This window comes from Ambystoma mexicanum, chromosome 1p (assembly GCF_040938575.1).
Source record: "Ambystoma mexicanum isolate Mex_15411 chromosome 1p, UKY_AmexF1_1, whole genome shotgun sequence".
Taxonomy (NCBI): domain Eukaryota; kingdom Metazoa; phylum Chordata; class Amphibia; order Caudata; family Ambystomatidae; genus Ambystoma; species Ambystoma mexicanum.
The window spans coordinates 974,970,780-974,997,268 of NC_090921.1; the positions used below are offsets into that span (position 1 = coordinate 974,970,780).

The following is a 26,489-nucleotide window of genomic DNA, read 5'->3' on the forward strand; positions in this document are numbered from 1 at the left end:
TCCAATCATGAATTTAAGATCCACTGGGGCTCAGCCTTTTCCTCCACCTCCACCATAGAGTGTGGCGTTCCACAAGGTGCTTCTATTTCCCCCTTCTCTTCAACCTGGACATCAGATCCTGCTGTCCTCTTCTAGAAGAACTGGGTGTATTTTTTACAAACTATGCCGATGACATGCAGCTGGTCATTGAACTGTCCAGAGACCGTGCCCTATCGATTCCGGGATCCTAGACAACATCTATAATGCCATTGAGAGATGGATGTCTACAAACTGGCTATGTCTCAAGAGAAATAAAACAGAGCTTCTGGTCTTCGGGTCGCCCCAGGCCTTTTCCAAACTTGATCCTTCATATGATCACTTTGTGATTCAAGGTAACAGCATTAAAACCCTCTGGATTTTTCTGGAGGCATCGTTAAACTCTGACACCCAGGTGCAATACCTCCGTGGGACGTGTAATTTCCACCTTAGACTTCTTAGATCCATTTGGCATTTTCTCAATTAAAAGAACTCTGTTACCGTAGCACGGGCTACGATATTATCCAGGTTGGATTACTATAACTCACTACTTGGCGGAGCCTCAAAATGCAACATTCACTACCATTCAGGTTATCCAAAATGATGCGGTTCGCATTGCATTGAAAATTCCTAGGAAATCCCATATTTCCAACTTCAGGAGAAACCTTCACTGGCTTCCGGTGCAGGAACGCATCCATTTCAAAATTGGTATGCCAATACATGCTCTCTCTTTGGCAAAGCCCCAGAATACATCAAAGCCCTTATCCCCCTCTACCAACCCAAGAGGACCTTGCGTTCCTCCTCCCGTGCACAGCTGCAAAGAGTGAAGTACTCAAGATTTAGAGGTCTGGGCAGATTATTTCCAGTTATCTCTTTCTCTTTCTGGAACACACTAACGGTGACTATCCGAGCCATGGAAAACATATGGTCATTCAAGAAACCACTGAAAACGCATATCTTTGAATAACTTTTTCCTTCTTGGTTCTCCCACCCAAAGTTACTCCGTGGACTCACGTAATTTAATTCTCTTGTCCTGTCTTACTTGTCCGTCCAGGAGTGTTTTTGTGGCACCCTGATGCCTGCGGGCTGTCGGCAGGGTACAAGTAAATAAATAAATAAAATTCCGGGTCGGGAATTCTGCACATTAAACTCAAACAGCCGGCACTATGAAAAAACAGAACGTGCCCTCCTAAATCTATCAGCGGAAGGCATTAGCTAGTCTGTGGTACCCTAGGCAACCCCTTGGATTCGGCCCAGCTCTGTCATGCGGCAAGCATATATGAAGTGCTGATCTGCTTTGCACACCATCTATTGTAGTGCACGCTACTTTTTCTTTAATAATATGCTGTCTCCCCTTTTGGGGGACTAGGGCCACATAGGTGCAGTCCTGCACACACATGACATTGGCGAAGGCTGCCATTGCGTAGAAATTAATGTTATTGATGATGTGTTCATCCGCTGAAAACTGTAAGTTATGTCCTGAGCGCAAGCACCGCGTCACAGACTTGTTTTGGGAATATATAAAATGTGCCATGTGTGATGCCATGGGCCAAGGCAGTGGCACTCTGGAGGGCGCCAAAGGCAAAGTGGTATAGGCAAAGGCAGCGAGGTCCAAACTGGGCCTGAAAGGATGGGCGCCTTCTGAAGGTGACGAACGGAGACCCGAAGGGAAATGGAGGAGGCACCCCGATAACCGGGGCAGGGGCCTTCCTCCTTCCGCTCTCTCGTCCCTCCCCCCGCGGGGGCAGGGGAGAGGGCGGCAAGAGGCCGAAAAAGAGCGCCAAGCGCTGCAAAAGCCCGCGAAGGGCAACAAAAGAAAGGGGAGGAGCTAGGGATTCATAAGCGGCAGGCGCCCGGCACAGGAGCACTTGCAGCTCTTCCAGCAGCCGGGCGCCCGCCAAGCACGAGAGGATTTTCGTTTCCCACCCTCCCACCCTACAGCTGAGGCAGAGCCTGGACGTCGTTGTCGCAGGAGGACCAGGCGGTGTTGTGGCGACCAATGAGAACAGAAAGACTCCGAATGAGCCATTGCTAAACCGGAAGGGGCTTCGCCCATTCTGGACCGCGCCTCCTGGGAGCCTAAACGGCGGGGGTGCCTGGCGGTAGCAATTGGGGCTCAGCTTCCCCCCAACAAACGGCGCTCCCCCAGTCCGCAAATACCTGCAGGGGCAGGCGGTTCTCAGACTCGAAGGTCTTGGGGGAGTTGGGCCTGCAATGGACATGGATAAAAAGGGGGAAGCAGGACGAGGAGCAGTCGCCGCATCTTTGGAGCTATTTTCAATATCTGTTTGCTGTGGTTATATATATGTGTGAAAATAAATCTGCGGCCTTGTTATGCCAAACCAAAGGAAAATGCCTCATTCAGCACTTTACTGGAGGGGAAAGGAAAGGGGCTGGCAAGAATGAGTAATGGGTGATGCATATGGTATAGCTAATGGACAAATGCCCAGGTTATCCGCAATGCTGTGCTTGCCTATGCTCTGATTCGTGTCTTGCATCAGCTGTGACCAGTGAATTGGCCACTATGATGGGCTTTTCCCTCAGGACCATGTACAATGTCCCTTCCCCATTTAAAGTGCGGTCCGGGATGTGTGTGAGAGGCGTTGGCTGCCTCTGACCTGATTGTGGCACCAATTTGCGTCTAGGCTCATGTTGTGCGTGTTTTGGCATTGCCTCACGCGTTATGCGTTTCGCTGTAGAATGGGCTGTGAGGGGGTTTCCTGCGTAACGGTTGCCTGGACGACGCCGGCGCGACTCACTGACACACAACCATGTTCCATGTATTTTCTCTGTATCAGCCATGATCAAAATATTGGTGCTAGTATTACGCACTTTGATAACACATGTATTAGAACATGGGTGCATGATAGGTGTAATGCTCAACACGTGTGCCTTGTTATTCACATCCAAATCGAACAACAGGAATTGGCCACACACGGCCTGCAACAAGTGATAAGGGATGCCATGAGAAGCAACGGCTGAGTGAGAGGCAGGCTCGGCGTGGCATATAGGGCAACAGAGCAACGACCAACGTGCAGGTCCAACAAGCTAGGGTGGGCCAGGTTTTTTTTGTCAACTTGGGACCTTTTTTTGTCAAAATGGGCAGGTTTGTTGCGTTACACCGCCGATTTTGAGCAGTGGTACTGAACAAATATTCTTTTAAGTGACAATTGGCGACAACAACAACTCCCTCGTGGGTAGTACTCAAACAGTCTGTCACAAAAGGAACGAATTGCCACTGTCGACTGGAGACCACCTCGTCATTAGAGAACAGGCCAGTTGCATGTCCCAGTCCGACCCCACTGAATGGAGGGCTAAAAGGTGGCGGGGGGACGATTAGGAGGGGGCGGGGAGATGGCATGATGCAGTAAAGATTGAAAAATTCCTGGACACGACATGTTTTCTTTCTTAGAACCGCAGAGTGTTCTCTCTTCTTGGGAACTACTTTTCTCGCGAAAGCGATAAATAACCGCACTTCTCGAATCTGCTCCTGAGGCACGGGGCCAGGGGACCAGGCCAAGGAGAAGTGTGCCCCGAGGGTGGGGGCTGCATCCGCCGGAACTCTATAAATGCCTGGAAGCCGCCGAGAGATGTCACCACACGCCGCCCCCAGGCCGAAGACGGAGCAAATCGAGCTCACAGACGTCAAGATGACTGCCCCGAAGGCCGCCTTCCTCGCTGCTGCCATCGTCATGGCGGCCTGCGCCGTCTCCATCAGTGCAGGTGAGAGTCAGTCTGGTCAGGGAGGGACAAGCAGAGCGCCTGGCTCCAGGGCAGGGCTATCAGGGCAGGCTGAGGATGAGCAGGCTCCTATTTCAAAGGTGTGCTTGTCCTTGCTCCCTCCCCCTCCCCACAAGACCAGGGATCAGGACCAGCTAAAGATGTTTATATGTTATCGGCCGTGGGCGCCCATTTCAACAGGATGTTTGAGCCCCTCCATGCTTAGAGCAGACAAAAAAACGTTTGAAAGCACTGTGGGGTGCAGATCGGCGTCGCTAGGGGGATCTTGGGGGCTATAGCCCTGGGTCTTTTGGTTGTAGCCCCAGATGGAAGGCTTACCCAGCTGATCTGGATTACAAATGACCTCGTGGGGATTAATCCTACAGAATATCAGTGGAATTCCCACCATTTGACTTAACATCACAGCCAAGACAATATTAATCCTGCAATAATGAAAAAAACAAGAATGTTGCCACTGCGGGTAGGTGATGGGGAGGTAAATGAATGACAGAGTATCTTGCATCCTAAACTACTGCACAACAGACGCTAGGGCATATGCCCAGCCATAATACCATTAAAAGTACACTTTAAATGCTCATTTGCGGATTTTGAACTGAAATCCACATTTGATTCTTACCTGAGCAGAAGCATGGCTACTGGCCGCCCCCCAAACACACATTGCTGCCAACACCACACCATGTCTGAAAATGAGCGTGTCACTCCTTCGTGAACCACTCCATGTGTTCCCCCGTAAAATGTCCCTCTTCTCTCTGGCACTCACACATTCCCGCTCTCTATGCTTGATGATTTGTACACACCTGTTTTGTGGGTGGAGTGGGGATGTCCCAGTTCTTAGGGTCAAAACAGAAGGACATGTGTGCCCCTGTGCTCCGCTGCCAAGTGACTAATTCCATTTTGTTACTGAGGTTCAAAACTTGATCAAAAACACTTCATGAAAGAAATGGAAATCACTCCTGCATTTTCCCCATCTTTTTTCATCTTATGTTTATCAGCAAAAGTTTTTTTTGTTTCATATTTCTTTATCGCAAAAGAAAAGACATACAATCCTTAACAAATAACATGTCGATAAACAGCATCAATGGTTGTTCATCCTGTCTTTGGCCCTACTGCCCAGCAACCAGCCCGGTGACTGCCTCTTGGCCAGTGTAAACATGTCATTTAATTGTGAAGTTAGCATAGCACAGGTCAACGTGCTTGGAAACAAGACCACCCAGAGCAACAGAGGTTCGAATCCTGGATCCCTGCTTAGAAACCGAACTCAGGTACGGTATTAGGCGCGTTATAACTGGGGATAAAGCCCAAGAGACACATTGTGACTGTGGCCGACAGCGACCAGCCTTGCCTTGCACTTGATAACACTCCCAGCACATGTGTTTACATGTGGACCCTGGACAGCCACAGTTAGGGCAGTCAGCACTCGAGTGTACATCCTCTGCCGCGTGCTAGGCGTACGCTCGTTGCACGCATTTAAAGTATATCGCGTATTGCCACAGCTGAGCTCTGCTCCATTCTGTGTCTTCTAATACATGCCCTGTATCGGTGCCAGAGCTCTCCTCTCACGGCTTATGTGTTTGGAGAATATTGGAGACACCCCTGTGTCCTCTGGCTACTTGGCGCTATTTTAGCATACAGGAAACTAGCTCTCCCGATATTCCAGGGTAAAGGGGCCCTTTTGAACTTATAGACCTGTCCTCCTCGTTGAGCTGTCCCCGTTGTTCTGTTCCCCTTGCCACTGGGCTTGCCCATGCAGGGCACAGGACAGCTCCCACCCTCCATTCAGGCACCTGATTCTGCCGCTTTTATTACAGACTTAAGAAATCGCTTGTACTTTCCGTGGCACTTGCTCAGATTGGGGTATTCAATAGTTTCTGAGGCAGGAGTATTTCCCCAGTAAGCGGCGTTACCAGATCCATAGCGCAACATATTGCAGGAGCGCAGGCGAATAGTGACGTCTACAATCAGGAGCGCCAATCCCCGCTCCTCATATGATAACCTGCATCGGAAGTCACTGTTACAATTGTGGGGACCCCCTGAAATATGGCCAGCAGTCGGAGAGGGCGCCATTTTAGATAGCGCCACTCTGCCGGTCTTCCTCCCATTTCTCGAACTGATTTAGGGCTTGTGTGGCATTTGGGTTTTCAGCAAAACTTAAGCAAATAAAGCAACACAGTCATAAAATAGCTTCAGCTCAATTTTACAATCTCTACATTTAAACAATTTCTTTCTGCCTTGGCATGTTAGGTAATCATAAAATTATCTTTCCAAAGCCGAAAGGAATTATGGCTAAGCAAAACTTCAGTACACCCAAACAATGCTGTTTTCTGTGATGCAAGTATATGCTATTAATTTCTTCACACAGTAGACAAGACAAGCGAGTTTGCAAATTCGCTGTGCAGTGAAGCGCTTAAAGGAAGAACAGTGTTGGTGTAATACATCTGATGGTATATAACCAGAAACGCGTTGCTGGACCTGCGCGTCCTGCGGACTGCATATGACACATTTGCAATGTGACTATGCATAGGCCAAGGAAACTGTGAACTTCCAACTAATTCTGGGGCACAGTAATTAGCTAATGCACCCAATTTGGGCAGATTTCAGCATTGAAACGAAGGGGAATGAGGCAATGTGCCCAGGAGCACACATGGATGCAGAGATTTGAGCACAGGACTTTTACATACAAAGCCGTTAAATTATGCACTACCCAAAGCGCACCACTTAATACTGTAATGATGACTTCTCTGTTGCTTACCAGTGTGCATTCACGCTGAGTATTCTGAAATCAGGCACGAGCTGACTTTAAAGCCCAAAAAACCCAAACATATTTAGTAGTAATCGATTCGCCCCTAAAATCAGTGAAGAAGTAGCACCGGTGACGGGCCGCGGCCTGAGCGCACTGACCTGCTGCTCGCCTCGTTGTCGGATTCGGAGCACTCAGCAGACTAGCAGTGAGGTCACCCGGGCTGCGCATGCGCTGCACCTGCCATGTGATGTGAGCACAGTAGGGCTGCAGGGCACTTGCGGTTCCCTGGGTGGTGCCCCCTCACAATGCGCAGGTGCACGCACACACAGGAAAGAGAGATGCAGCAGCCACAGTGATAGCGAACCACCCAGGCTGGCCTGGATGCTCGTTCCCGAGGCCACCTGGGAAAGTCCAGGTGTCCAAGTCCAGCACTGATTGAAGCTCGGGGGCAACAACCAAGAAGCTGTCTAGCCCGAGTCCCGACATTAGCGTAGCCCCAGATCTTTTACAGACCTATTGTTTACTTTATAATGGAGACGGAGTAGCTCTAGTGGCTACCCAGCGGGTATCCACTAAGCCTCCACTCAAAAGACACAGAGAAACCAGGGTAAAAGGGCAAGGATGTGATGCCCAACTTTTACATACCCTGAGGGAGGAGACAGCCGGAAGGGCTCCAGCGAACGTTACTTGTAACAGGCGCGTTGCAAAGCACACATGTGTATCTATGTCAGAAGACTGCTGACTGCCAACAATTGGCATGTGCCGTCCCGGTGTACAAAGTGGTATATCGCCTGACACGGGACGGGGCATGCAGACTTGCCCTGGACTCTGCACTCACAGCATCTCTGGGCTGGGCCCTTATGGCGCCATATTAACGGTTTGTGTTTTTATAGTCCCCAGTATGCGTTTTTGCTGCTTTTGATCACTTACGATCTCCACAAAGCGAGGGAGTCAGAAGCAGAGTGGGTGGGAGGGGGCAGGGGGGCAGGGAGTGAAACTAAACACAGGAGGCGTGGGAGGCCAGGACAAAAGTGGGGCTACAGAAGCCGAGCTCTGGAAGAGTGGGAAGCGGAGGTCAAGGTGTATTCCTTTATGTCACATGTTTTACATCATGCCACGTTTCAGCAACCAAGGAACACTTAGCATTGGCTGCATAGGGGAATGATTCACTGTGTCGGGAGATCCGCATCGTCTCCTGCTGCTGAGTTAGCCTCTTACCCTACTGTGGAGATCTTTGGTTATAAGGCCTGTTGCCCAGGCTAGGACGGGTCTACCGGCCAATAGGGCTAAAAATAAGTCCTGGAACAAAATGCCATTGTGTAAATCCCCCGTCCCCAACATGCAAACCCTAGGCGTCCAGCAGCCACCCCAAGTGTACGTGAGGTGCTGCTGACAAGGACTTTGCTGTCCCAACCAAAGCATGTCTGGGGCACTTAGTAGTCAACAATACATTTCTAAGCATATGAAGCTGGTGGCTTGATAGGACTGGAGCACCATTTTTCAGCGTGGGTATAGGATTGTGTGTTCTCATATCTATATATTGGAAAAACGGTGCATTTAAAAGCACATTTAGCCAGTGACATTAGTCAAATCAGTGTTATAGAAGAGGACTGGGGGTATTCCAACAGACATTTTGGAATGGGTAGTGGCAATGGTGCCTTTTTAAGAATTTTTGCGAGTAACAGTTGCGTAAGTTCTTTCATCATGTCAATTTAAACCATACCAAGCCAGATTCCATTTGGGCCAGAAGCCATTATACCCCATTAACATAGCAGAGCCATATTCCATTAGGGCCAGGAGCCATTATACCCAGTCAACACAGCAGAGCCAGATTCCATTTGGGCCAGGAGCCATTATACCCAGTTAACACAGCAGAACCAGATTCCATTTGGGCCAGAAGCCATTATACCCAGTTTACACAGCAGAGCCAGATTCCATTAGGGCCAGGAGCCATTATACCCAGTTAACACAGCAGAGCCAGATTCCATTAGGGCCAGAAGCCTGTATACCCTGTAAACAGGCCAGAAGCCATTATACCCAGTTAACACAGCAGAGCCCGATTCCATTCGGGCCAGAAGCCATTATACCCAGTTAACACAGCAGTGCCGATTTCTCAATTCCCAAATAAGCACCTCGCTAGAAATAAAATCCATACATCATCGAATTCCAAGCATGAGTGTAGTAGACAGGTGAATGCCTTTGTGCAAAAACACAGGAGCTTTCCATGAATTTAAGACATAAAATGCAAACACAGCCTGGCAACTTCCATAGTGCCTGATAAATGCCTCATAGCGCACACTAGTGCCAGAATTTCCAAGTGGCCCCGTGTCTCCCCCAACCTCAAGAAGAGGCATTGGCTACTCCTTCAAGTACACATCATGTTCAAGACTAGGGGTGGTGGCGAAATGACCGCCGGTGAAAACATATTGGTGAAATTCACCACCAATTCCATTTTGCTGACTTTGCGTTTTTTCCCCCTGTTCCGCCATATTTGTTTTTTTGCAGGTTTCTTTCCCCTCCTGAAATTTAGTTTTTCCCCAAAATGTCTTTTTTCGGGACCCGAAACACTCTAAAATATGAAGTTTCAGGGAAAAAAAACAAATGTCAGGAGGGAAAGTATCTGAAATATCATTGTTTTTCATTAAATAAACTATTTAAGAAAAACAAGAAATTCAAGGCGGGAAAAGCCTGAAATATCAAATTTCGCTCGGCAAACAAAACTGGCAGATGGGGCAGATTTTCTCATGGAAGATAATTCCGCCACCTACAAAGCTGTTAGACCTGAAACACGACTCTACTTGTCTGCGGAGCTCACCATCTCCCAGGCCATTGACCCATGAGAAGTCACCACATCGCCAGGCTGGACAGAAAGGACCGGAAAATTGAATGCCTAGGGAACAGGCCTGTTCCTGGTGTGCAGCCTGTCTCTGGAGCACGCTACCAATGCAGATAAGACTGGCTCCCTCCATCCTAGACCTGCAGCAGGGACCTGAAGGCCCCGGCCTTCAGAGAACATCTCACCAGTCGCTGATTGCTCCTCTCAACTGCACTTCTCCTCATCCGGAGCGTCCCCCTCTTTTGATCTGCTATCCCACACCATACCATACCTGTAGCCCCCTGGGTGGGGCACCTCAAGTACAGTGCTCTCTGCCTGTGCTTCCCAGCCAGGTTCATGCTTTATACATCTCTCACATACATACATGTCATGAAATTCACCTCAAATCACGTGACATGATGCTACTGCTGGAAGGCTCTACATTAGTAGAAAGAGAAATACTCAACATGTCCCAGAATGCAAAGGGCTGTTGACTAGTCACATGAACAGGCTGGAAAATGATGCCTCTAACACAGCAGTGAGTGCCTTCAATTCTCAGCGAGTGTGCAGCAGAACACAGCTCTCGCATGTGCACACCGCAATCTAGATGTCGTGCAAATATTTCACTTCTGGTGTGTGCCTTTGCAGAGACTAAGGGCCTGATTCATGGACTTTTTTGCGTGGTGCAAAGTGACTTTGCACTGCCAACAAACACCCTGATTCATAGAGTGGTGCAAAGGGTATTTTTGCAGTGCAAAGTCGCTTGGCACTAGTGCAAAGTCACTATGTATGCAAAATTACATTTTGCACCTCTCTTTGAATCAGGGTGTTTGTTGGCAGTACAAAGTCACTTTGCTCCGCGATAAACATTCCATGAATCAGGCCGTCAGACTTATCCCAGGTCAGCTGAGATGTAGCTAGGTAGTCAGGTTTTCTTTTAATGTATCCTGGTACTTGTTATTCTAGATTTCTAATAACAAAGCTACAAGTAGGTGCATTGAAACAGAAAACAGGACTGCATTAGCTGCTTTCACGGAACATGGTGCATTGGGAAATCTCAGATTTAAGCTTGTTCTTTATTTTCAAGTAACTTTACTTAAACCAATCTTGCTAGTAGCTAGTTACTTACACCCGCACGTTTCCCTGATAATAAACCCGTTCAGCCTAGTAAGGAAAGGACAACTTTGGTAGTACCTTCACTCGCGCACTAGGATGACGTAACTGATCAGAGAGTGCAGCTGCGAACCCTAGGGCCAGCAGCGGGTGCAGCCCAGAGTGTGAAGGTGACGAACGGGAGCGAAGAGAATGGAGGAGGCACCCCGATAACCGGGGCAGGGGCCTTCTTCCTTCCCGCCCTCTTGTCCCTCTCCCCACAGGGGCAGGGGAGAGGGCTGCAAGGCTAACAAAAGAAAGGGCGCCAAAAGCCCTCGGAAGCCCGCGAAGGGCAACAAAGGAAGGGGGAGGAGCTTGGGATACATAAGCGGCGGGCGCCCGGCACAGGAGCACTCGCAGCTCTTCCAGCAGCCGGGCGCCCGCCAAATTCAGAGGATTTCGTTTTCCCACCCTCCCACCCTACAGTTATGGCGGAACCTGGACGTCGTTGTCGCAGGATGACCAGGCGGGTTGTGGCAACCTATGATAAGACAAAGACTCCGATTGAGCCATTGCTAAACCGGAAGGGGCTTCGCCCATTCTAGACAGCGCCTCCTGGGAGCCTAAACGGCGGGGGTGTCTGGCGGTAGCAATTGGGGCCCAACTTCCCCCCAACAAACGGCGCTCCCCCAGTCCGCAAAGACCTGCAGGGGCAGGCGGTTCTCAGACTCGAAGGCCTTGGGGGAGTTGTGCCTGCAATGGACATGGAGGTAAAGGGGGAAGCAGGACGAGGAGCAGTCGCCACACTTTTTGAGCTATTTTCAATACCTGTTTGCAGTGGTTGTGTATATGTAAAAATAAATCTGCGGCCTTGTTATGCCAAACTAAAGTAAATGTCTCATGCAGCACCTTACTGGAGGGGAAAGGAAAGGGGCTTGCAAATTGAGAAATGTTTTGATACAAGTGGCATAGCTAATGGACAAATGCCCAGGTTACTATCAGGCTGCGTGGTTCCTATGGCGCGTGGTTGCGGGAATACCTTCCCCCTACACGGGACCCACCGTGCTGCTAACGCTACAATCAAGGTCTCAGACGTGTGACAAGTGACACACCTCTGTGCAGCGCGTGCATTCAACCGCCGAGCTCTTTGCCCGAGTTTTGAAACGGTGAACTGTATGTTACACAATGACGTCTGCAGCAGGACAATCAAACAACTGAACTATATCAGTGTCACTGGAACCTCTGATCTGCATGCTACACACCAATGTCGGCAGCAGTATCATTGACCCAATGAGCTACCTTGCCAGCAGTTTAAAAAGGTAAACAGTGATTTACTTCTGCGTACATCTCCAAAGCCTAAGGGGTCACGCAAGTCACAATTATTAGGTTAATGTGTTGATTTCTAGGGCTGTAGATCACTTCCCAGCAGTGACTTGAAATAAGTGACGCAATGGCATTTTGTTCAAACGCAGGAGCTCTGGAGCATCACAGCGGCGGCAGATTCAGCGTGCAGATCCTTTCCTGGCACACGGCCATATCTACCCCTCCCCGGCGACGGGGAAAGCAGCCCCCAGCCTGCCAGTGACTGGAAACCGCAACGCGTCTCCTGCTCCAGACGGGAGGGCCTATGTATTTGATCGAAACAGTCAATGGCCAGGAGACAGTGGACCAGAGAGTGGTGATTTCCTGGAAAGAGCTCAGGGCACTGCAGTGCGAACAGACACACTTTGGCAAAGTGTTGCACGCCCCCAAATCCGTCAATGGTGTAAATGGTCAGCCGCGAGGGGAGAAATTTCAGCAGAGGTTCAAGTTCCAGCCCACACATTCATTCATATATCTGGAGGTCACCCAATCCCTGTGGCCCTGACACTCCAGCATTCCAGGACTACTTCCCAAGCAATTCAATCCCCAGGATCCGGATTCCGCTCGGGAATGGCCGACACCCTTCTCGTATTAACTACATGTCTCCTCCTTCAGTCATGACTGTTGTTCCGCTTTTTGATTGTCCGCAGTGCCATGTTGCTCTAGGGCAGTGGTCATCAAACTTTTTTGGCCGGGCCCCCCGGAGCAAAATTTGGGCAGGCCCGGGACCCCCCAAAAATGCCAAATGTCCAGTATGTATGATATGATAGTTTATTTATAATGCTCTTAATACCCAGAGGTTTCTAAGCACGGACCGAACCTCTGTTGCTTCATGTTGTCTTGCTTCCAAGGCGAGCACGTTGCAGCTGAGCTATCCTCCCGGGCTGTCACCACTATTGAGTGCTGTCACCACACCCTACTCCCAGTATAGTCCCTGGGCTCCCCCACCTGCTCCCATCACAGTCGCTGGGTTCCCTCATCCCACTCCTACCCAGTCCCTGGGCTCTCCCCACCCCATGGGCTTTCCCCACCCTGCTCCCACCACTATCCCCTGGTTCCCGCCCATCCTGCTCCCACCACAGTCCCTGGACTCCCCCCATCCCATTCCCAACACAGTCTGGGGGCCAGTGGCGGCTGGTGAATTTTTGAATTGGAGGGGCATAACTATTTCCCCCAAAAATGCCTAAGCGACCAAGCTCAGTGGGGGAGCCTGAACCAATCAAGGGGGCATCAGGGGGTTTTCCCCCGTGATTTAAAAAAAATAATGCGTTAACATGTTGTGTTGTAGAGCATACTTTAAAAAAAAGAAATGGGTAAATAGCCAAGCAGTTTGCAATTGGTGCTGGGGAGCCGGCATGACATTTTTTACTGGACATCTATAATAGATGTCCAGTAAAAAAATACCATCCCTGGGCCCCACTGGGCCTTACACAATCAACATGATTATGTGTTTATGCAAGGTATTGGGGTGCCAAGGGGGAAAGCATGGTATTTTTGACTGGACATCTATGATAGAAATCCAGTATAAAAATACCATCCCTGTTCCCTGGGCTCCACAGTGCCTCAGAAGGAGAGCTGATTTTGGCAGGTGTGTAGGGGGATTGTGCAACAAAGGCATTTAGGCATTTTTAAAATGCTTTTGTTGTACAACCCTCCTTCCCACTCTATCCACCACTTGCCAAAATCAGCTCAACGCACCAAAACAAACTAACACACACAGATTCATACAGCAATCACTATCATTCACACAAGCATCCATCATCCTACACTCACTCATACCACAAGCATACATGCATCCATACACGTTTAAATAAAAAAAAAAATGAACATAAACGTACCTTCTGCAGGGGCCTGCAAGTGGGTGCTGAAACGCCCCGCTCGTGGCTGCTCTGTCCGTATGTGCGAGGAGGCGCAGGAGCTCCCCCACGCACATACACACGTGCAGTGCCCCAGCCAGCATTTCTATGCAAAGCTGGCGAAGCAAAACGCTCCCAGAGTTGCATGGCTCAGTGAGCATGTGCGGCTGAGGAACTGAACTGTCAAAGGGAAACGCTGTACAGACAGCCCAGGAGCACTCCCTCTGGAAAAAGCAGCTGAGGGAGTGCTCATTGTTTCACTGGGCTGGCTCCTTAGATCCTTCATAATGGGTGAGGGGGCCACTGTGTGGGCAGCCCCTGGCCATTAAGGATGAGCCGCCAGGCTCGGACTGGCCTATAGGGCAATAGGGCAATGCATGTATCAAAAATGCAAAATGCTAGAGTGGGCCATTTAAAATGGGCCACCTTTTTGGCCAATGTGGGCTAGTTTGATGAGTTACTTCACTATGCAGTTAGATTTTGACCATTGAGCAGTTAATAATTTTGCCCATTGTTGCCGAATAAATATTCTTTAAATATCACTATTTATTTACATTTTAACACAAACCACCCCCTTGGGTACTATTCATACAGTGTGTGACTAAAGGAATGCATATCCATTTGCAACTGCGGGCCACTTTTTCATTGGTGTCCGAGACAGTTTTATGCTTCTGCCCGACCATGTGAGCCGCCCCTGCCAGTTCTTCATTTTTGGTTGTTTTGATCTCATGGTGGCCTCTCACGGCCCCCCAGAAGTGCGACCGCGCCCCACAGTTTGAATACCGCTGCTCTAGGGTGTAAGTCGCGCTATACACCTTTTCATAACATAATATAGTATGCAGCCAGATCTGGCCTTGGCTTCACCTCCACTCGCTTTTCCAAGTAAAGTGCATGACCACCATGCATGCCTTCATCCATTGCCTTTCACACAAAAGGAGCAACGTTTAACTGTCTAACTCCCATTGCATTTGCAACAGAAGACCCCTCCTCCCCTCCCTGTCCCTCCCCCCACCCAGATCTCTCAGCCATCAACCAAATAACTCCCAGCTAAGGGTTAAAAGGAGATGGGCAATCAGTGAGGATGTTCACCCTCGTATCATGTTATACAATGGAAGGATGCTTTTGTACTGCACTAAAGCACCATCATAGCAGTTTGTAAGCGACAACAAAGGCATTGGGCCTCATTACGACTCTGACGGTAGCCATGACTATAAGACATGCACGGCTGCCACTGGAGTCGTCATTTTTCCGGCACCTTGGAATGGGCAATTACTGTGGTATTACAACCCCGGCTGATCCGGTAATTGCCCATTCCAGGGTGCCGGAAAATATTCTTCCCCATTTCCATTTGAGTCCCATTGGACTCAATGGAAATTGGGAAGCAGGATGCACCGGCACCATTCGTGAATGGTGCCGGTGCATTGGACATGCTCTGCTCGCGGGTGCCTTTGCAACCGCCAGGTCAGACCTGGCGGCTGCAAAGGCACCCGCGAGCAGAACGCATGCTTGCCGGTACCTTAGTTCCCAGACCGGCAAACTTGTAATGAGGGGATTGTCTATAATTATAATTAAGGCTTCCAGTTTCCCGTTTTTACTTATTTTTACACATAAATACAGAGGGAAATCAATCTGCTTTCTGTCTGTATTTATTTATAAAAATTTAAAAAAACAGAAAAACAGGTCTGTCTGCTTCTCTGCGATGTCACTCATACACCGCAGGGCAATCAGATTACCGATTGGCAGCATGGGTGAGTGTAAAAGTTGTATACAAATAGCATTACAGTTCTTTAAATTGCTGACAGCAAATATCTTAAAACAGGAGCAACCGTTTGTTGTTATGGACAAAATTGAGCTAGCATTTCTTTCCTGTATGGCTGCATGTGTGCTTTTATAAATGCATTTTTTCATTAGAATAAATGCAGAAAAATACTGGTTGCAAATTATCTTTTCATATGACAAAAAATAAATGTGGATAAATACAGAAAAAAGGGCAAAAACTAGATATGGATAAATACAGATGGAAATGGCAAAAAAATAAATACCATAGAACCGGAAGCCTTATCTATAATTAAGGCTGCCTGGTTGATATTTCTGTCTGTATTTATCCATATTTATGTTTTAGTCATGCTATCTGTATTTATCCACATATAGATTTCCGCTAAAAAAAATAAGTTGCAACTAGTGCTTTTCCATATTTATTCAAATAAATAATGTAGCGCTTTGATATAATTGGAAGCTCAGCGACCTGGGTTCTTGCACTTCAATATCCGAGATCCAATTTCACCTAAACGACAAACAGCTGCTAGTGTTAAACATCACTATAGCCAGCCCTACAGATAAGGGGTGAATCAGCCACTTTTACTCTCTAAAAATTGGCAAATACTCCCAAACAATTAAAATAGGGAGTAAAAATACTCCCAACAAAAATAGGAAAACGACATCTTGAATCTGGCACCCCTGCTTCCACCCGCACAGCTCCATGGATATATTTGGTTCAGGAAGAAACAGCTATTGTAACTGCCTGATTGGAAGAAGTAAACATGTATCTTTTAATGTGGATGAATAACTAGGTGCAAAGAAATAAATATTACAAAATAAAAAAACATTGACGCTTTTCAGTAAAACCCTATTTTTACTAGCTGATAAAATACTTTCATTGGGAATTAGACTTACATTTTTTTTCACACAAAAAACATTGTATTCCCTACATTAAAATAGGGAATAAAATACTCCCACTTCCAAATCTTATCTGGTTCACTGACTGTAGCCCTTCAAACAACTTGAAAGAAAAATAAATACCGTTTTGTAGCCTCTCCATTGCGTTACATTGCACAGCCTTTGGCCTGCAAGGCATAATTCACACTCTCAATTGCTCATCCTCAGTGGCGTACGGAGCAGGGCTCTTTTGAGAGTCAGACCAGGATATTTGTCAGTTGGACACCTCTACCGTTCGGCACCTCAATGAGGGCGCCCAACTTGGAAGGTGTCCTGCTGGCAGAACAATGTGTGCCGAGCAATTCCTGCTCAGCACGCTCATTGTCCTGGCAGCAGGACACCTTAACCTTTCCAAACAGGAGAGATGTCCCACTGCCAAGACAATGTCCAAAGGAGCTCCGGGCCGCAGAGGGGCTCTCACGTTGCTGTGTGTCAACAGACCATTTAAATGTGAGCCATTAGGCACTGATAGGAGGGGGTAGGGCGGACTATTAACGGGGACTTTTGTCCCTTTAGAAATGAGAATGGGAGGGAGTGATCAGAAGTGAGAAGGGTGCATAATGTTGCGTGCTTTATGAAATAAGGGCTATGGCTTTAAAACCCAAGGAGGATTACACATTACAATGTAACTAATGGGAAATTACTTTGGGATTAATGGGAAATGAGCCTTCCTGCAAAACACAAGAAACCGGATTACCCACAATGCACATGGTGGTGCAAATTAAGAGTGCTGTGCTAAACTGCATTTACGTGTTCATTATTTTAGAGGTGCTAAATAGACACAGTAGAAATGTGTGTTACTTTTTAGTGAGGGCACACCGCTTACACATTAAAGAAAAGCACACATGACGAGAGCACCAAGCCACAAAGCATAATTTACCACCTCTAATCTGTGCAAAAGTCCCCTGTTCAAGTTAGCACCCCTGAAGAAAGTCAAACAGAAATCCAGTTTCAGGCAGCAGCCCTACTTTGCTCCACCCAGTGCAGTTTATAAAAACCAGCCGCAGCTTGAATGTGCCGAACCGTTGCTCAGCTCTCAACTGATTGACTCAATTTCTCTCTTTGTTTGTGTGGCTCAATTAACTGATTGGCTCCTGTTCTCTATTGCTGTCGCTCAGGGAACAGGAGCCAATCAATTGAGAGTTGAGCTACATCAATAAACAGAGAATAGGAGCCCGAATAGAAGCCAATCATTTGAGAGCTATTTGTTAATGTGGCTCAGCTCTCAACTGATTGACTGCTGTTCTTTCTTTGTTAGTGGTGTTCAGCTCTCAATTTATTGGCTCCTGTTCTCTCTTTGTTGATGTCGCTCAGATAACAGAGCCAATCAATTGAGAGCTGAGCGATATCAACAAACAGAGAATAGGAGCCAATCAGTTGAGAGCTATCGATTGATGTTGCTCAGCTCTCAATTGATTGGCTCCTGGTCTCTCTTTGTTGATGTCGCTCGGCTCTCAATTGATTGGCTCCTGTTCTGTCTTTGTTGAGGGCACTTAGCTCTCATTTAATTGGATCCTGGTATCTCTTTGTTGATGTGGCTCAGCTCTCAATTGATTGGCTCTTGTTCTCTCTTTGTTGTTGTTGCTCAGCTCTGAATTGATTGGATCCTGGTCCCTCTTTGTTGATGTCGCTCAGCTCTCAGTTGATTGCATCCTGGTCCCTCTCAGTTATGTCGCTCAGCTCTCAATTGATTGGCTCCCTCTTTGTTGATGTTGCGCAGCTCTTAATTGATTGACTCCTGTTCTCTTTGTTGATGTGGTTCAGCTCTTAACTGATTGGATCCTGATCTCTCTTTGTTGCTGTCTGATAGGGCCTGGAAGCCTGCATGTCGGTGACTCAAGCTGCTGCAAGAGATTTCAACACGATAGCATTCGACTGATTTTACTTAAGCGATTCTATCATACCCCGACTGACTGCAAACTGCAGGCTGTGGTGTAAGTATTCTGAAATTCATATCAAATCGCTTGGCATGACAAGTTACACAAATGCTGTCAAAGATACTAAATGCTATTTACCTAACAGATAAAACAACTGGATCCGTACATCTTTTATTTGGAGGTAGAGGTAAATAACTAAGCACACACTGGGCTCTGTGGATGTGGATGGATGTTTGGAGTAACAGTATTTTTCAGGAATAAAACAGTAAGGTCTTGGTGCCTCTTAGTGAATGTTTAAGCAAGTCAAAGTACATTTTGAAAACAGGTATTGTGTGGCACACACTTTCTCTGTACCCAGTGATTACCATAAAGGAAATATGTTTGCTTTTATAGTCTAGGTCCTCGTCAGATAACACAATATTACCACCTGGCAGTATGCTTTCAGCCAATAAGGATGCTTGGATTGCAGGCATTTCCTGCCAGTACATTGCTGCATTACAGTCAGCCTGATTGGCTGCTTGAACCCTGACCTGCTTACACTCGGTCTTCTCCTATTGCCTCTCTCCATCACCCCTCCAAATCCGCCATCCATTCGGCCATTCACAACTTTCTTGCCCCATGGACTCATGCCTGTTCCACCATCCTTTCTCCATCTTGCTCCCTGGCCGGCGAAGGAATGGTAAATGGGCTTCCCCTGAGCTTCTTGCTCGGGGTGGAGGCATCTCCAAGTTTGGTCCCTCGGCGCCACACCACACTAAATTTTCAGGATAATCTCCAACTATGTAATGACTCCCCTTTTGTATTCAAAAGTATCTTGTGTGGATATCTTGCGTGGAAACAGGCAGTGGATTAGACTATGCGGGACTGACTTGGAGACCCCGGCTCTAGAGGCTGGAGTCTGGCTTGCTGGTGAGATGAGCTAGTCATGACATAGACCTTCCTGTGGATGGCCTTGTCACCTGGATACTTTGCTTTCTTCTAGGATTCGAAGAGGTTTTTGTGTGGGGGGTTTCCGTATGGGTGTCCTTGATTAGAAAGTGAGCAACAGGGGAACTCTTCCTCATTCCATTATTCAGACCTTGGTCAGTACGTTTTTATGCTTTCTCACAACCACATGTTTCTGCAGATATTTTTTTAGGGCCACATTGCAGATTTGGCAGCAACGCTGAAACAGGCTTCCACATTCCAGTGCCCTCTTAGTATTAGTGCCCGACTGCAAAAAAAGGCATAAGTTAGAAGCCTGAGTGAAGCGAGGGCTTTAAAATTAGCCCTGGGGTATTACCTGACCCAGTTAAGCCCCGCCAGTAAGGAGTATATTGCTATTAGTATCCCGGCATGTTGTACTGGGATACTGCTAGTATTTTTTCAAGTTGAGAAATGGCGTGTTTGCAGTTTCTCAACTTGGGAAAAACTACAAACCAAGTTGACCACCATGGATCAGGGAGGGGAAGGGGGCAGGTGGGGGATGTGGAAATTGGGGGTGGGGGAAGGAAGGGAAAAGGAGTGGGGGTGCACTTACCTGATTCCCGGCGTGTAAAATGGCAGCCTCCTGCATCTGAGGTGGCTCGGAGCGGGGTTTTTACCATGTGGTAACGCCCCGTTCTGAGTCTCCTGATAGGCTGGGAGGAACCCCCCTCATCCAGCACGCCCCTCCCCACCGGGTACTAATTGATAACTACATGGGATTTGTAAAGCATACCTCTGCCATGTACACGACTTTGTGGCACTGCTTGTGTTGTGGACCATCATAAACACATGGGCTGAACGTGTTCTTGCCCAGTCATTTATAATATGGGCACACACATCTGGCAGCCTTGAAAAGCATGGTGAGCATTGCTATTAACTATTTCGGATTGTTTTTAGCAGAGTTTGCCATTGATGATGATCGGTTTTGGTGACAGTGGGCCTCATTATAAGTCAGCCAGTCCGGAAACAACAGTGGCGGTAAACCCACTGCCACCGTTGTTTCTGTACCGGCTGATTCCCAGTTCTGCAGGCGGGTGGTTTCACTCCCGCCAGGTCTGACCTGGCGGGAGTAACGCCACTCCACCTGCAGACGGAAATGGGAACACCGGCTCCATCATAGACAGAACCAGTGTTTCCATTGTCCCCATCCCCATGGAGTGCTATGGGACTCCATGGGAATGGGGATTTATGGAATTCTGCCTCCGGAATTATCGGGTCACCAGGGTTGTAATGCCCCGGTGATTCCGGCAATCACAGAGGTGGAATGGTATTTCGGGGGCCTCATTACGACCCATGCGGTAACCATGGCGCTAGCAGCGCCATGGTTGCCGCCGGTATTTTACCGATTCCGCCATGATGAATGGCGGAATTACCGCCCCATTCCAAGGTTGGCGGGTAGGTAATTCCCCATTCACCATTGACCCTTCCCCATTCCCATTTTTGCCCCTATAGGGCTCAATGGAAATGGGGAAGGCGGTAGTTACGGTCCCGCAAATTGCGGTACCGTAATTACCTCCAAGGTCCCTTTGCGGGTCCAGTCCTTAAGAGCTGGTAAAACCAGCCATTAAGGTAGGGACCCACAAAGGGACCTCATAATTAGGCGGTAAGGGGTTAACGACGCTGCCACCTTTTACGGCACCATTAACCCCTTACCGTCTGGGTCGTAATGAGGCCCCCGGGTCTGGCGGCAGCCTACCGGTTTTTGCTGCACCGCTACCACCGGACTCGTAATGAGGCCCAGTGTCTTTGTTGACTGTGGCTGCGATGACGGCTAGTAGGGGGATAGCACAGGGGAATGCATTCCTCTGGGAAGCAAGAAAACGCAGCGCAACACAATTTCAAATCCCGATCCTGTGCTTAGAAGCCAATCTCTGGTATTAAACATGTTATAAAAGAACCATTATTATAATCAGGCAATAAGCCCCGTGCCGGCAGGCCACTACTGCATAAGCTAATGCCCCGACCGTATAAAAGAAAATGGTCACCATAGAAAGGGAGAAGGGACTACTGATAGTCCCTCCTCCCTTTCCATGGTGGCCTGAAAACAAAAAAAACAAGGTGCAAACACCAGCACGAGGGATGTGCAACAGCGTGTGGCAACAGCGTGTGCGAACTTATAGTCTGGTAACTCTAAAAAATGCACCAATCGGTGCGTTTGTTAGATTAACAATAATCTGTGCCGGGTACTAATTATAATTATAACTCTGGCTGATATTGTTGATGTGGATCGCAGTGCTGTTGTCCATGATGAGTAAGATTGTTTACCTTAGCTGAAAGAGTTGTTTGGCATGATTAGTGAAGTGTGGATCATGGGTGGTTGTGCTATACACTTTGATCAGCAGTTGTGATGCTAGGCAGGGTTATTGGTTAGAACCGGTATTTTGATCAAGTATGGAGTTTGTTTGTATGATTGTTGAATATTTAATTCTATTTGTCAGTGATCATTACAAGAAACATTATGAACCATGGCTGAAAGCTACATTCGCCATCATGGGCTTGTTACTTTGATAAATCTCAGTTGTGTTGAAGGCTACAGGCAGCAATGGTAGTATACAATAGCCCAACGTGCAGTGATTTGGGGGCGGGACCTTTTTACCACCACAGCCGATGCAATTGCTTTCTCCCTTTGCAGAGCTGTAAATGGATGAGATGTATTTATTGTGTTGCCATTTTAATATTCCCCACACGCTACTTAATGCTGTACACGTTTCTCTTTCAGATTGGTGACTAAATCAGAGAAGATGATCTGTGCAGACCCTAATAAAAGTTGGGTCCGAAGAGCAATGCAGCATCTGCAAAAGAAACCGCAAGGAGCCTGATCATTTTTTGGTTACGAATGCATTTCTCCAAGGGCTACTCATACGACTCTTCACCCTGGCTGTGCATGCTTGCTATACATACAGAGATGGCGGGTGCTAGAGAGCCATCTCCCAGCATGGCCAACTTTTAGGAGAGCTCTTCAGTGCCTGTCTGTTCTGTCATCCACTTAACTCTACAGACAACCTTAGGTCCCTGGAACATCTGGGGATTTTCTCTTGTTCAAGTGAGATTCCAGGGAGCCTGCACGGCCTGATCAGGCAGCTGCAGCCTGGCTGCCATCTTGACCGGCTAGATGGCTTTGGGATACGTTGCAATGGACACACTATGCTGGGACTTTGATCATGCTGTTCAACAGGCTCTGGAATAGGAGCAGAGAATAAACTTTGTCCTTTAGGTTTTACCAGAGAAGACAGCCAGACTTTGATTTTGATAACTGAGGGCACTCTGGAGATGCGTGTAAACTTTGACTGCCACATGGCCACCTGTTCTAATACCTCTGGTAACCCTTCGTTTTGGGCTCTGAAGACCATCCATGTCAATAGCCCTCAGAGGACCCTTAATACCTTCTATGGGGGTTCACCCCTGCTCATAAAGGTCAACTTCTTCAATGCAACAGTACTTCTCCATTTGAAGGTGTTATGTCTAGGATGAGAGGGATGAAGATTAAATTGCCCCTCTGTGCCTGGGCAACCCACTGAGCCTGCCCCCGATCACGCAGTCATCTAGTAATTATGCATTGTGCCAGCCAGTATACACATCGTGGCCTCTGGAATTCGAATACCCTTTGCCTCTTGTCTTACTGCTAGGAGGACCTGCTTTGTACAACACTGGGATACCCGAGACCACCTTAACAAATTAACGGGGAGGCTTCATTGTGCCCTCAAGGTGTCATTGAATCACTGTATAAACGATTCCAAGGCAAAGTGATAGAGAGGTCATACACGACCCATGACAGATGTAATTGCTTTGAGGCTGCGCGAGGTGTGCTGGCAGCATTTTTGTCTACTTGTTTTGGCAATGTACAACTGTTGTGAGAGTGTGGTCCCAACCCAAATCCTTCAAAAAACTGTCAGCCATAACTGGGGTGTCTCTTTCCTCTGACCTCTCCTAGCGTGATTGCTAGTAGGATTTTAGGCTCTGCCCAATGAGGTGTACAAAGGGGTGTCCACCTGTTGGCATTAAAGTCACTATTGCGGGGGACGAGCAAATGTCCCAGGATAGGCATACAAACGGTAAATACAGCCTGGAAATCCTAGTAGGCCTTGGCAGGTTACAGGGGCGGGGGGGGGGGCAACCCCTTCTTTATGCCCATGTCCTTTCTGCTATTTGCCAGACGGGATAGAATACACATTTGACAAACAATTTCAAGATGGCTTTTCTAGGCTGGGCATGGCCCCCCATGGGGACTTTTATGTGGACAAGTGGTTTCTATGAGTAATCCGCTATGATCGAAGGGAGAGGTTAACGCTTCGATGATTGTGCTTTGCTACAGATCAGATTGCTACGTACTCTCGGTCATGTATGTCCAATTTCCCCGCAGAAGACCTGCACGGCGCCACTGCCATAGTATGTGCTAGACCCACAAGGATACAAACACATAGAGCCATCAAATGTTAAACTTGTAATAGATAATAAAGCGGCCCACATGATAAAGCATGTACATGGCGGGGGAACCCGCTTGGACGCTCAATATCTGGTGAAGGCCAAGACATTGCCTGTAATCACACAAAAGCCGTCTTCAGGAATTACAAGCATCAGTTTGCACACCTCATACATCTCCAGCAGATCCATCACATTCCCCAGCATGACCATGCGTCGTCCCCTCCCCCAACATGTGCAGCAGATGTACACCTGTCCTGGCAATGCCACCCCCAGAAGTCTACATTTTGCGTACAGGTCACAGAAACATTGACTCTTATCACAGACATTGGTCCTCATTATAAGCTTGGGAGCATTTCCTGAGGAAATCCCACCAAACTCCTTCATTGATTCCACCACTCGTAATGGGGCTAAATGCACCCGACTGCGAGAGGCGGAATGTTAGTTTTAAGCCCCATCCTTGTACGCGTATAAGACTCCCTTGTGTATTTGGAGCAATCCGCCCGAGATAAATATCTCCTCCATTTTATGGATGGTAAAGTGGAGTATTGGCCTCCAGCTGCATATGGTGGAGGGATCTCGTCCACTTCAACACTGACCTCGGAATTCATTGGTAGAATAGCCGGATGGTGGTCCAACGGCCCTTACACATGAAGGCTATCTGGCTATGGAGAACTGCTACCACCATGCAGTAGACCTAGGGTCATTTGGGCAGACCTATTCATTTTCTCTGTGCATGCAGCCCCCAGAATCCTACATGAAGGGGACCCCCACTACTGCGCACACCCATAACCTCTAGTACAACGGCACTGGCGTCCCAGGCAGGTAAATGTGCAGGGCACCTACAGCAGATGGGCTGGGGCAGTGTTGAGGAACCGTGTTATGTTATGATCACTTGTAGTGTGCAGCTTCGCCAATGTCATCTTGGCACGAGGAGAGGCACGGAAGCAGAGTGTAGAAGAGTAGGGTTTTCAAAAGACTATGAAAAGAGCAACTGCATGAATCTGAAGCTATCAAAGTGGTTCATGAAAATTCCTGTGAATAGTAAAAATAGCAGTTAATTACGAACATTGCTGTGAATTATAACATTTCAGTGAATCATAAAAATGCTGCGAATAACGAAAGTAGCAATGAATTATGAAAATGCTGTAAATAATAAAAATTGCCATGAATAATGAAAATTGCTGTGAAACCCCACATGTCAAATACAGGGTGTACATGACATTTCAACAATTGCATGTTTTTTTTAAAGCAACATAAACTGATGTCCATGGTAGTGTTTGTGGCCAAAAGTGTGTTTTGAGAACATGGCAGGCTGACGCCCCATTATCTAGAAATAAGTTATTGCGTACGCCATTGTGATGCAACGACTGTGATGAAACCTAGAAGGGTCTGGTGATGATCGAACAGCCCAGTGATTACTGGGCATCACTGTGTCTATCTCCATAATATGAGCAAGAACAACGCAAGGAGAAGGGCCCAGCTCCCCCAGTCCTTGCCTGCGCTCCACCTGTCCTGGCAGGTGATGCTGGGCTGGAGGAGTGCCGTTCTTGCCGGGGGAAGCTGAGCCCTCTTGGGTACCCCCTGGGCCCTTTCCGCTAGACCTTAGAGGAGCGCTGATCGCAGGAGGAGTGAAAACTCCTCCCGCTTTCCCAAGCTCATTTGTAGTACCTACAGTGTCACTGGTTGCGAACACACCGCCACGCCTTGTATCACCTCCCTGTGCCCGGCACCAGTGCTGTACTGATCAGTGTGCTCTTTTTTTTCTCAATCATGCCCCACCACTGGCTCATGAATGGGATCATCCTCTTGTTTGCATCTGGTCTGTCTTCCCAAAACCTTGTAAACTGCAAACAAGAGAGAGTCAGCTTCCACGTTCTTTACACCCAGTATGTGCCTTGCTCTCACTTCCGTGTTCAAAGTGAGCAAGCTCGTCTTCAGCTCCCTGAGCAACTGCAAAAACCTCAAGTTGCTAGATGTCCCTTGATTTATGATCTATACCACTGCCAGGTTGTCTAACCACAGAATCACCCTTTTATTGGCCAGTGATGTCGCCCATAACCAAAACGCCACTACAATAGGAAACAACTCCAGATGTATGATGTCCCGGTCCACACCCTCTTCATGCCATAACGCTGGCCATGCCTGCGCACACCAATTCTCACCCAGTACTGCCCCAAACCCGTGAACGCTTGATGTGTCTGTATAAAGCCTCATACTGTCGCTACTTGCCCACTGCTCCCTCCAGAGAAGTACCCCATTAAATCTGTTCAGGAAACCCTCCCACATTTTCAGACCGATGTGTTGAGATGCATGTTGCAACCTCAATGTCTTCAATTGGATAGTCCTGACAAACACCCTGCTTGCTGGGAAAACTGTACCGACGAAATTCAGTTCCCCTGCCAATGACTGTAGCTCTCTCATGGTCGTCTTGTTCGTGCCTCTCAATCACTTGATGGTGTCCTTCAGGTTCTCCACCTTGTCTCTTGGCAGCCTAGTCTTCCCATCCTCTGAGTCAATCTCAATACCTAAGAATGTTAACCTCGAGAGGGGGGCCAACTGTCTTTCCTTTCACTAAGGGAACCCCCAGCTCCTGAGTCAATGCCCTGAACTTGCCCATTAAGGCGCCACATTCATCTGTACCTTGCCTAACAATTAACAAAAAGTCATCCAAATAGTGCATCACTTTCCCGCCCAACCTCTCTTTCAGTGCGTATTCCACAAACGTGCTGAATTTCTCGAAGTATGCACACGAAATTGAGCAGCCCATGGGGAGGCATTTGTCATAATAATACTGCCCATCGACCTTGAAACCAAGCAATTTATAGCTTTCGTTGTCGATTGGCAATGGCCTGAAGGCGGATTCTATGTCTGCCTTACCCATCAATGCC

General features: G+C 47.9%; 1 protein-coding gene across 1 annotated transcript; it reads left to right on the plus strand.

Annotated features, from left to right (window-relative positions):
- The first annotated feature begins 3,559 nt into the window (after positions 1-3,559).
- On the plus strand, positions 3,560-24,810 carry LOC138582610 (C-C motif chemokine 22-like). Its single transcript, XM_069654043.1, has 3 exons — positions 3,560-3,738; positions 18,147-18,270; positions 21,899-24,810. The coding sequence occupies exons 1-3, from the start codon at positions 3,585-3,587 to the stop codon at positions 21,996-21,998; spliced, it is 378 nt and encodes a 125-aa protein (XP_069510144.1). The 5' UTR covers positions 3,560-3,584; the 3' UTR covers positions 21,999-24,810.
- Positions 24,811-26,489: the final 1,679 nt, after the last annotated feature.

Coding starts and splice junctions, on each gene's coding strand:
- LOC138582610 (XM_069654043.1), top strand. CDS start 3,585: ATGCCTGGAAGCCGCCGAGAGATGTCACCACACGCCGCCCCCAGGCCG. Junction 3,739..18,146: donor CGCCGTCTCCATCAGTGCAG/GTGAGAGTCAGT, acceptor GCTGTCTGATAG/GGCCTGGAAGCCTGCATGTC. Junction 18,271..21,898: donor TGCAAACTGCAGGCTGTGGT/GTAAGTATTCTG, acceptor TTTCTCTTTCAG/ATTGGTGACTAAATCAGAGA.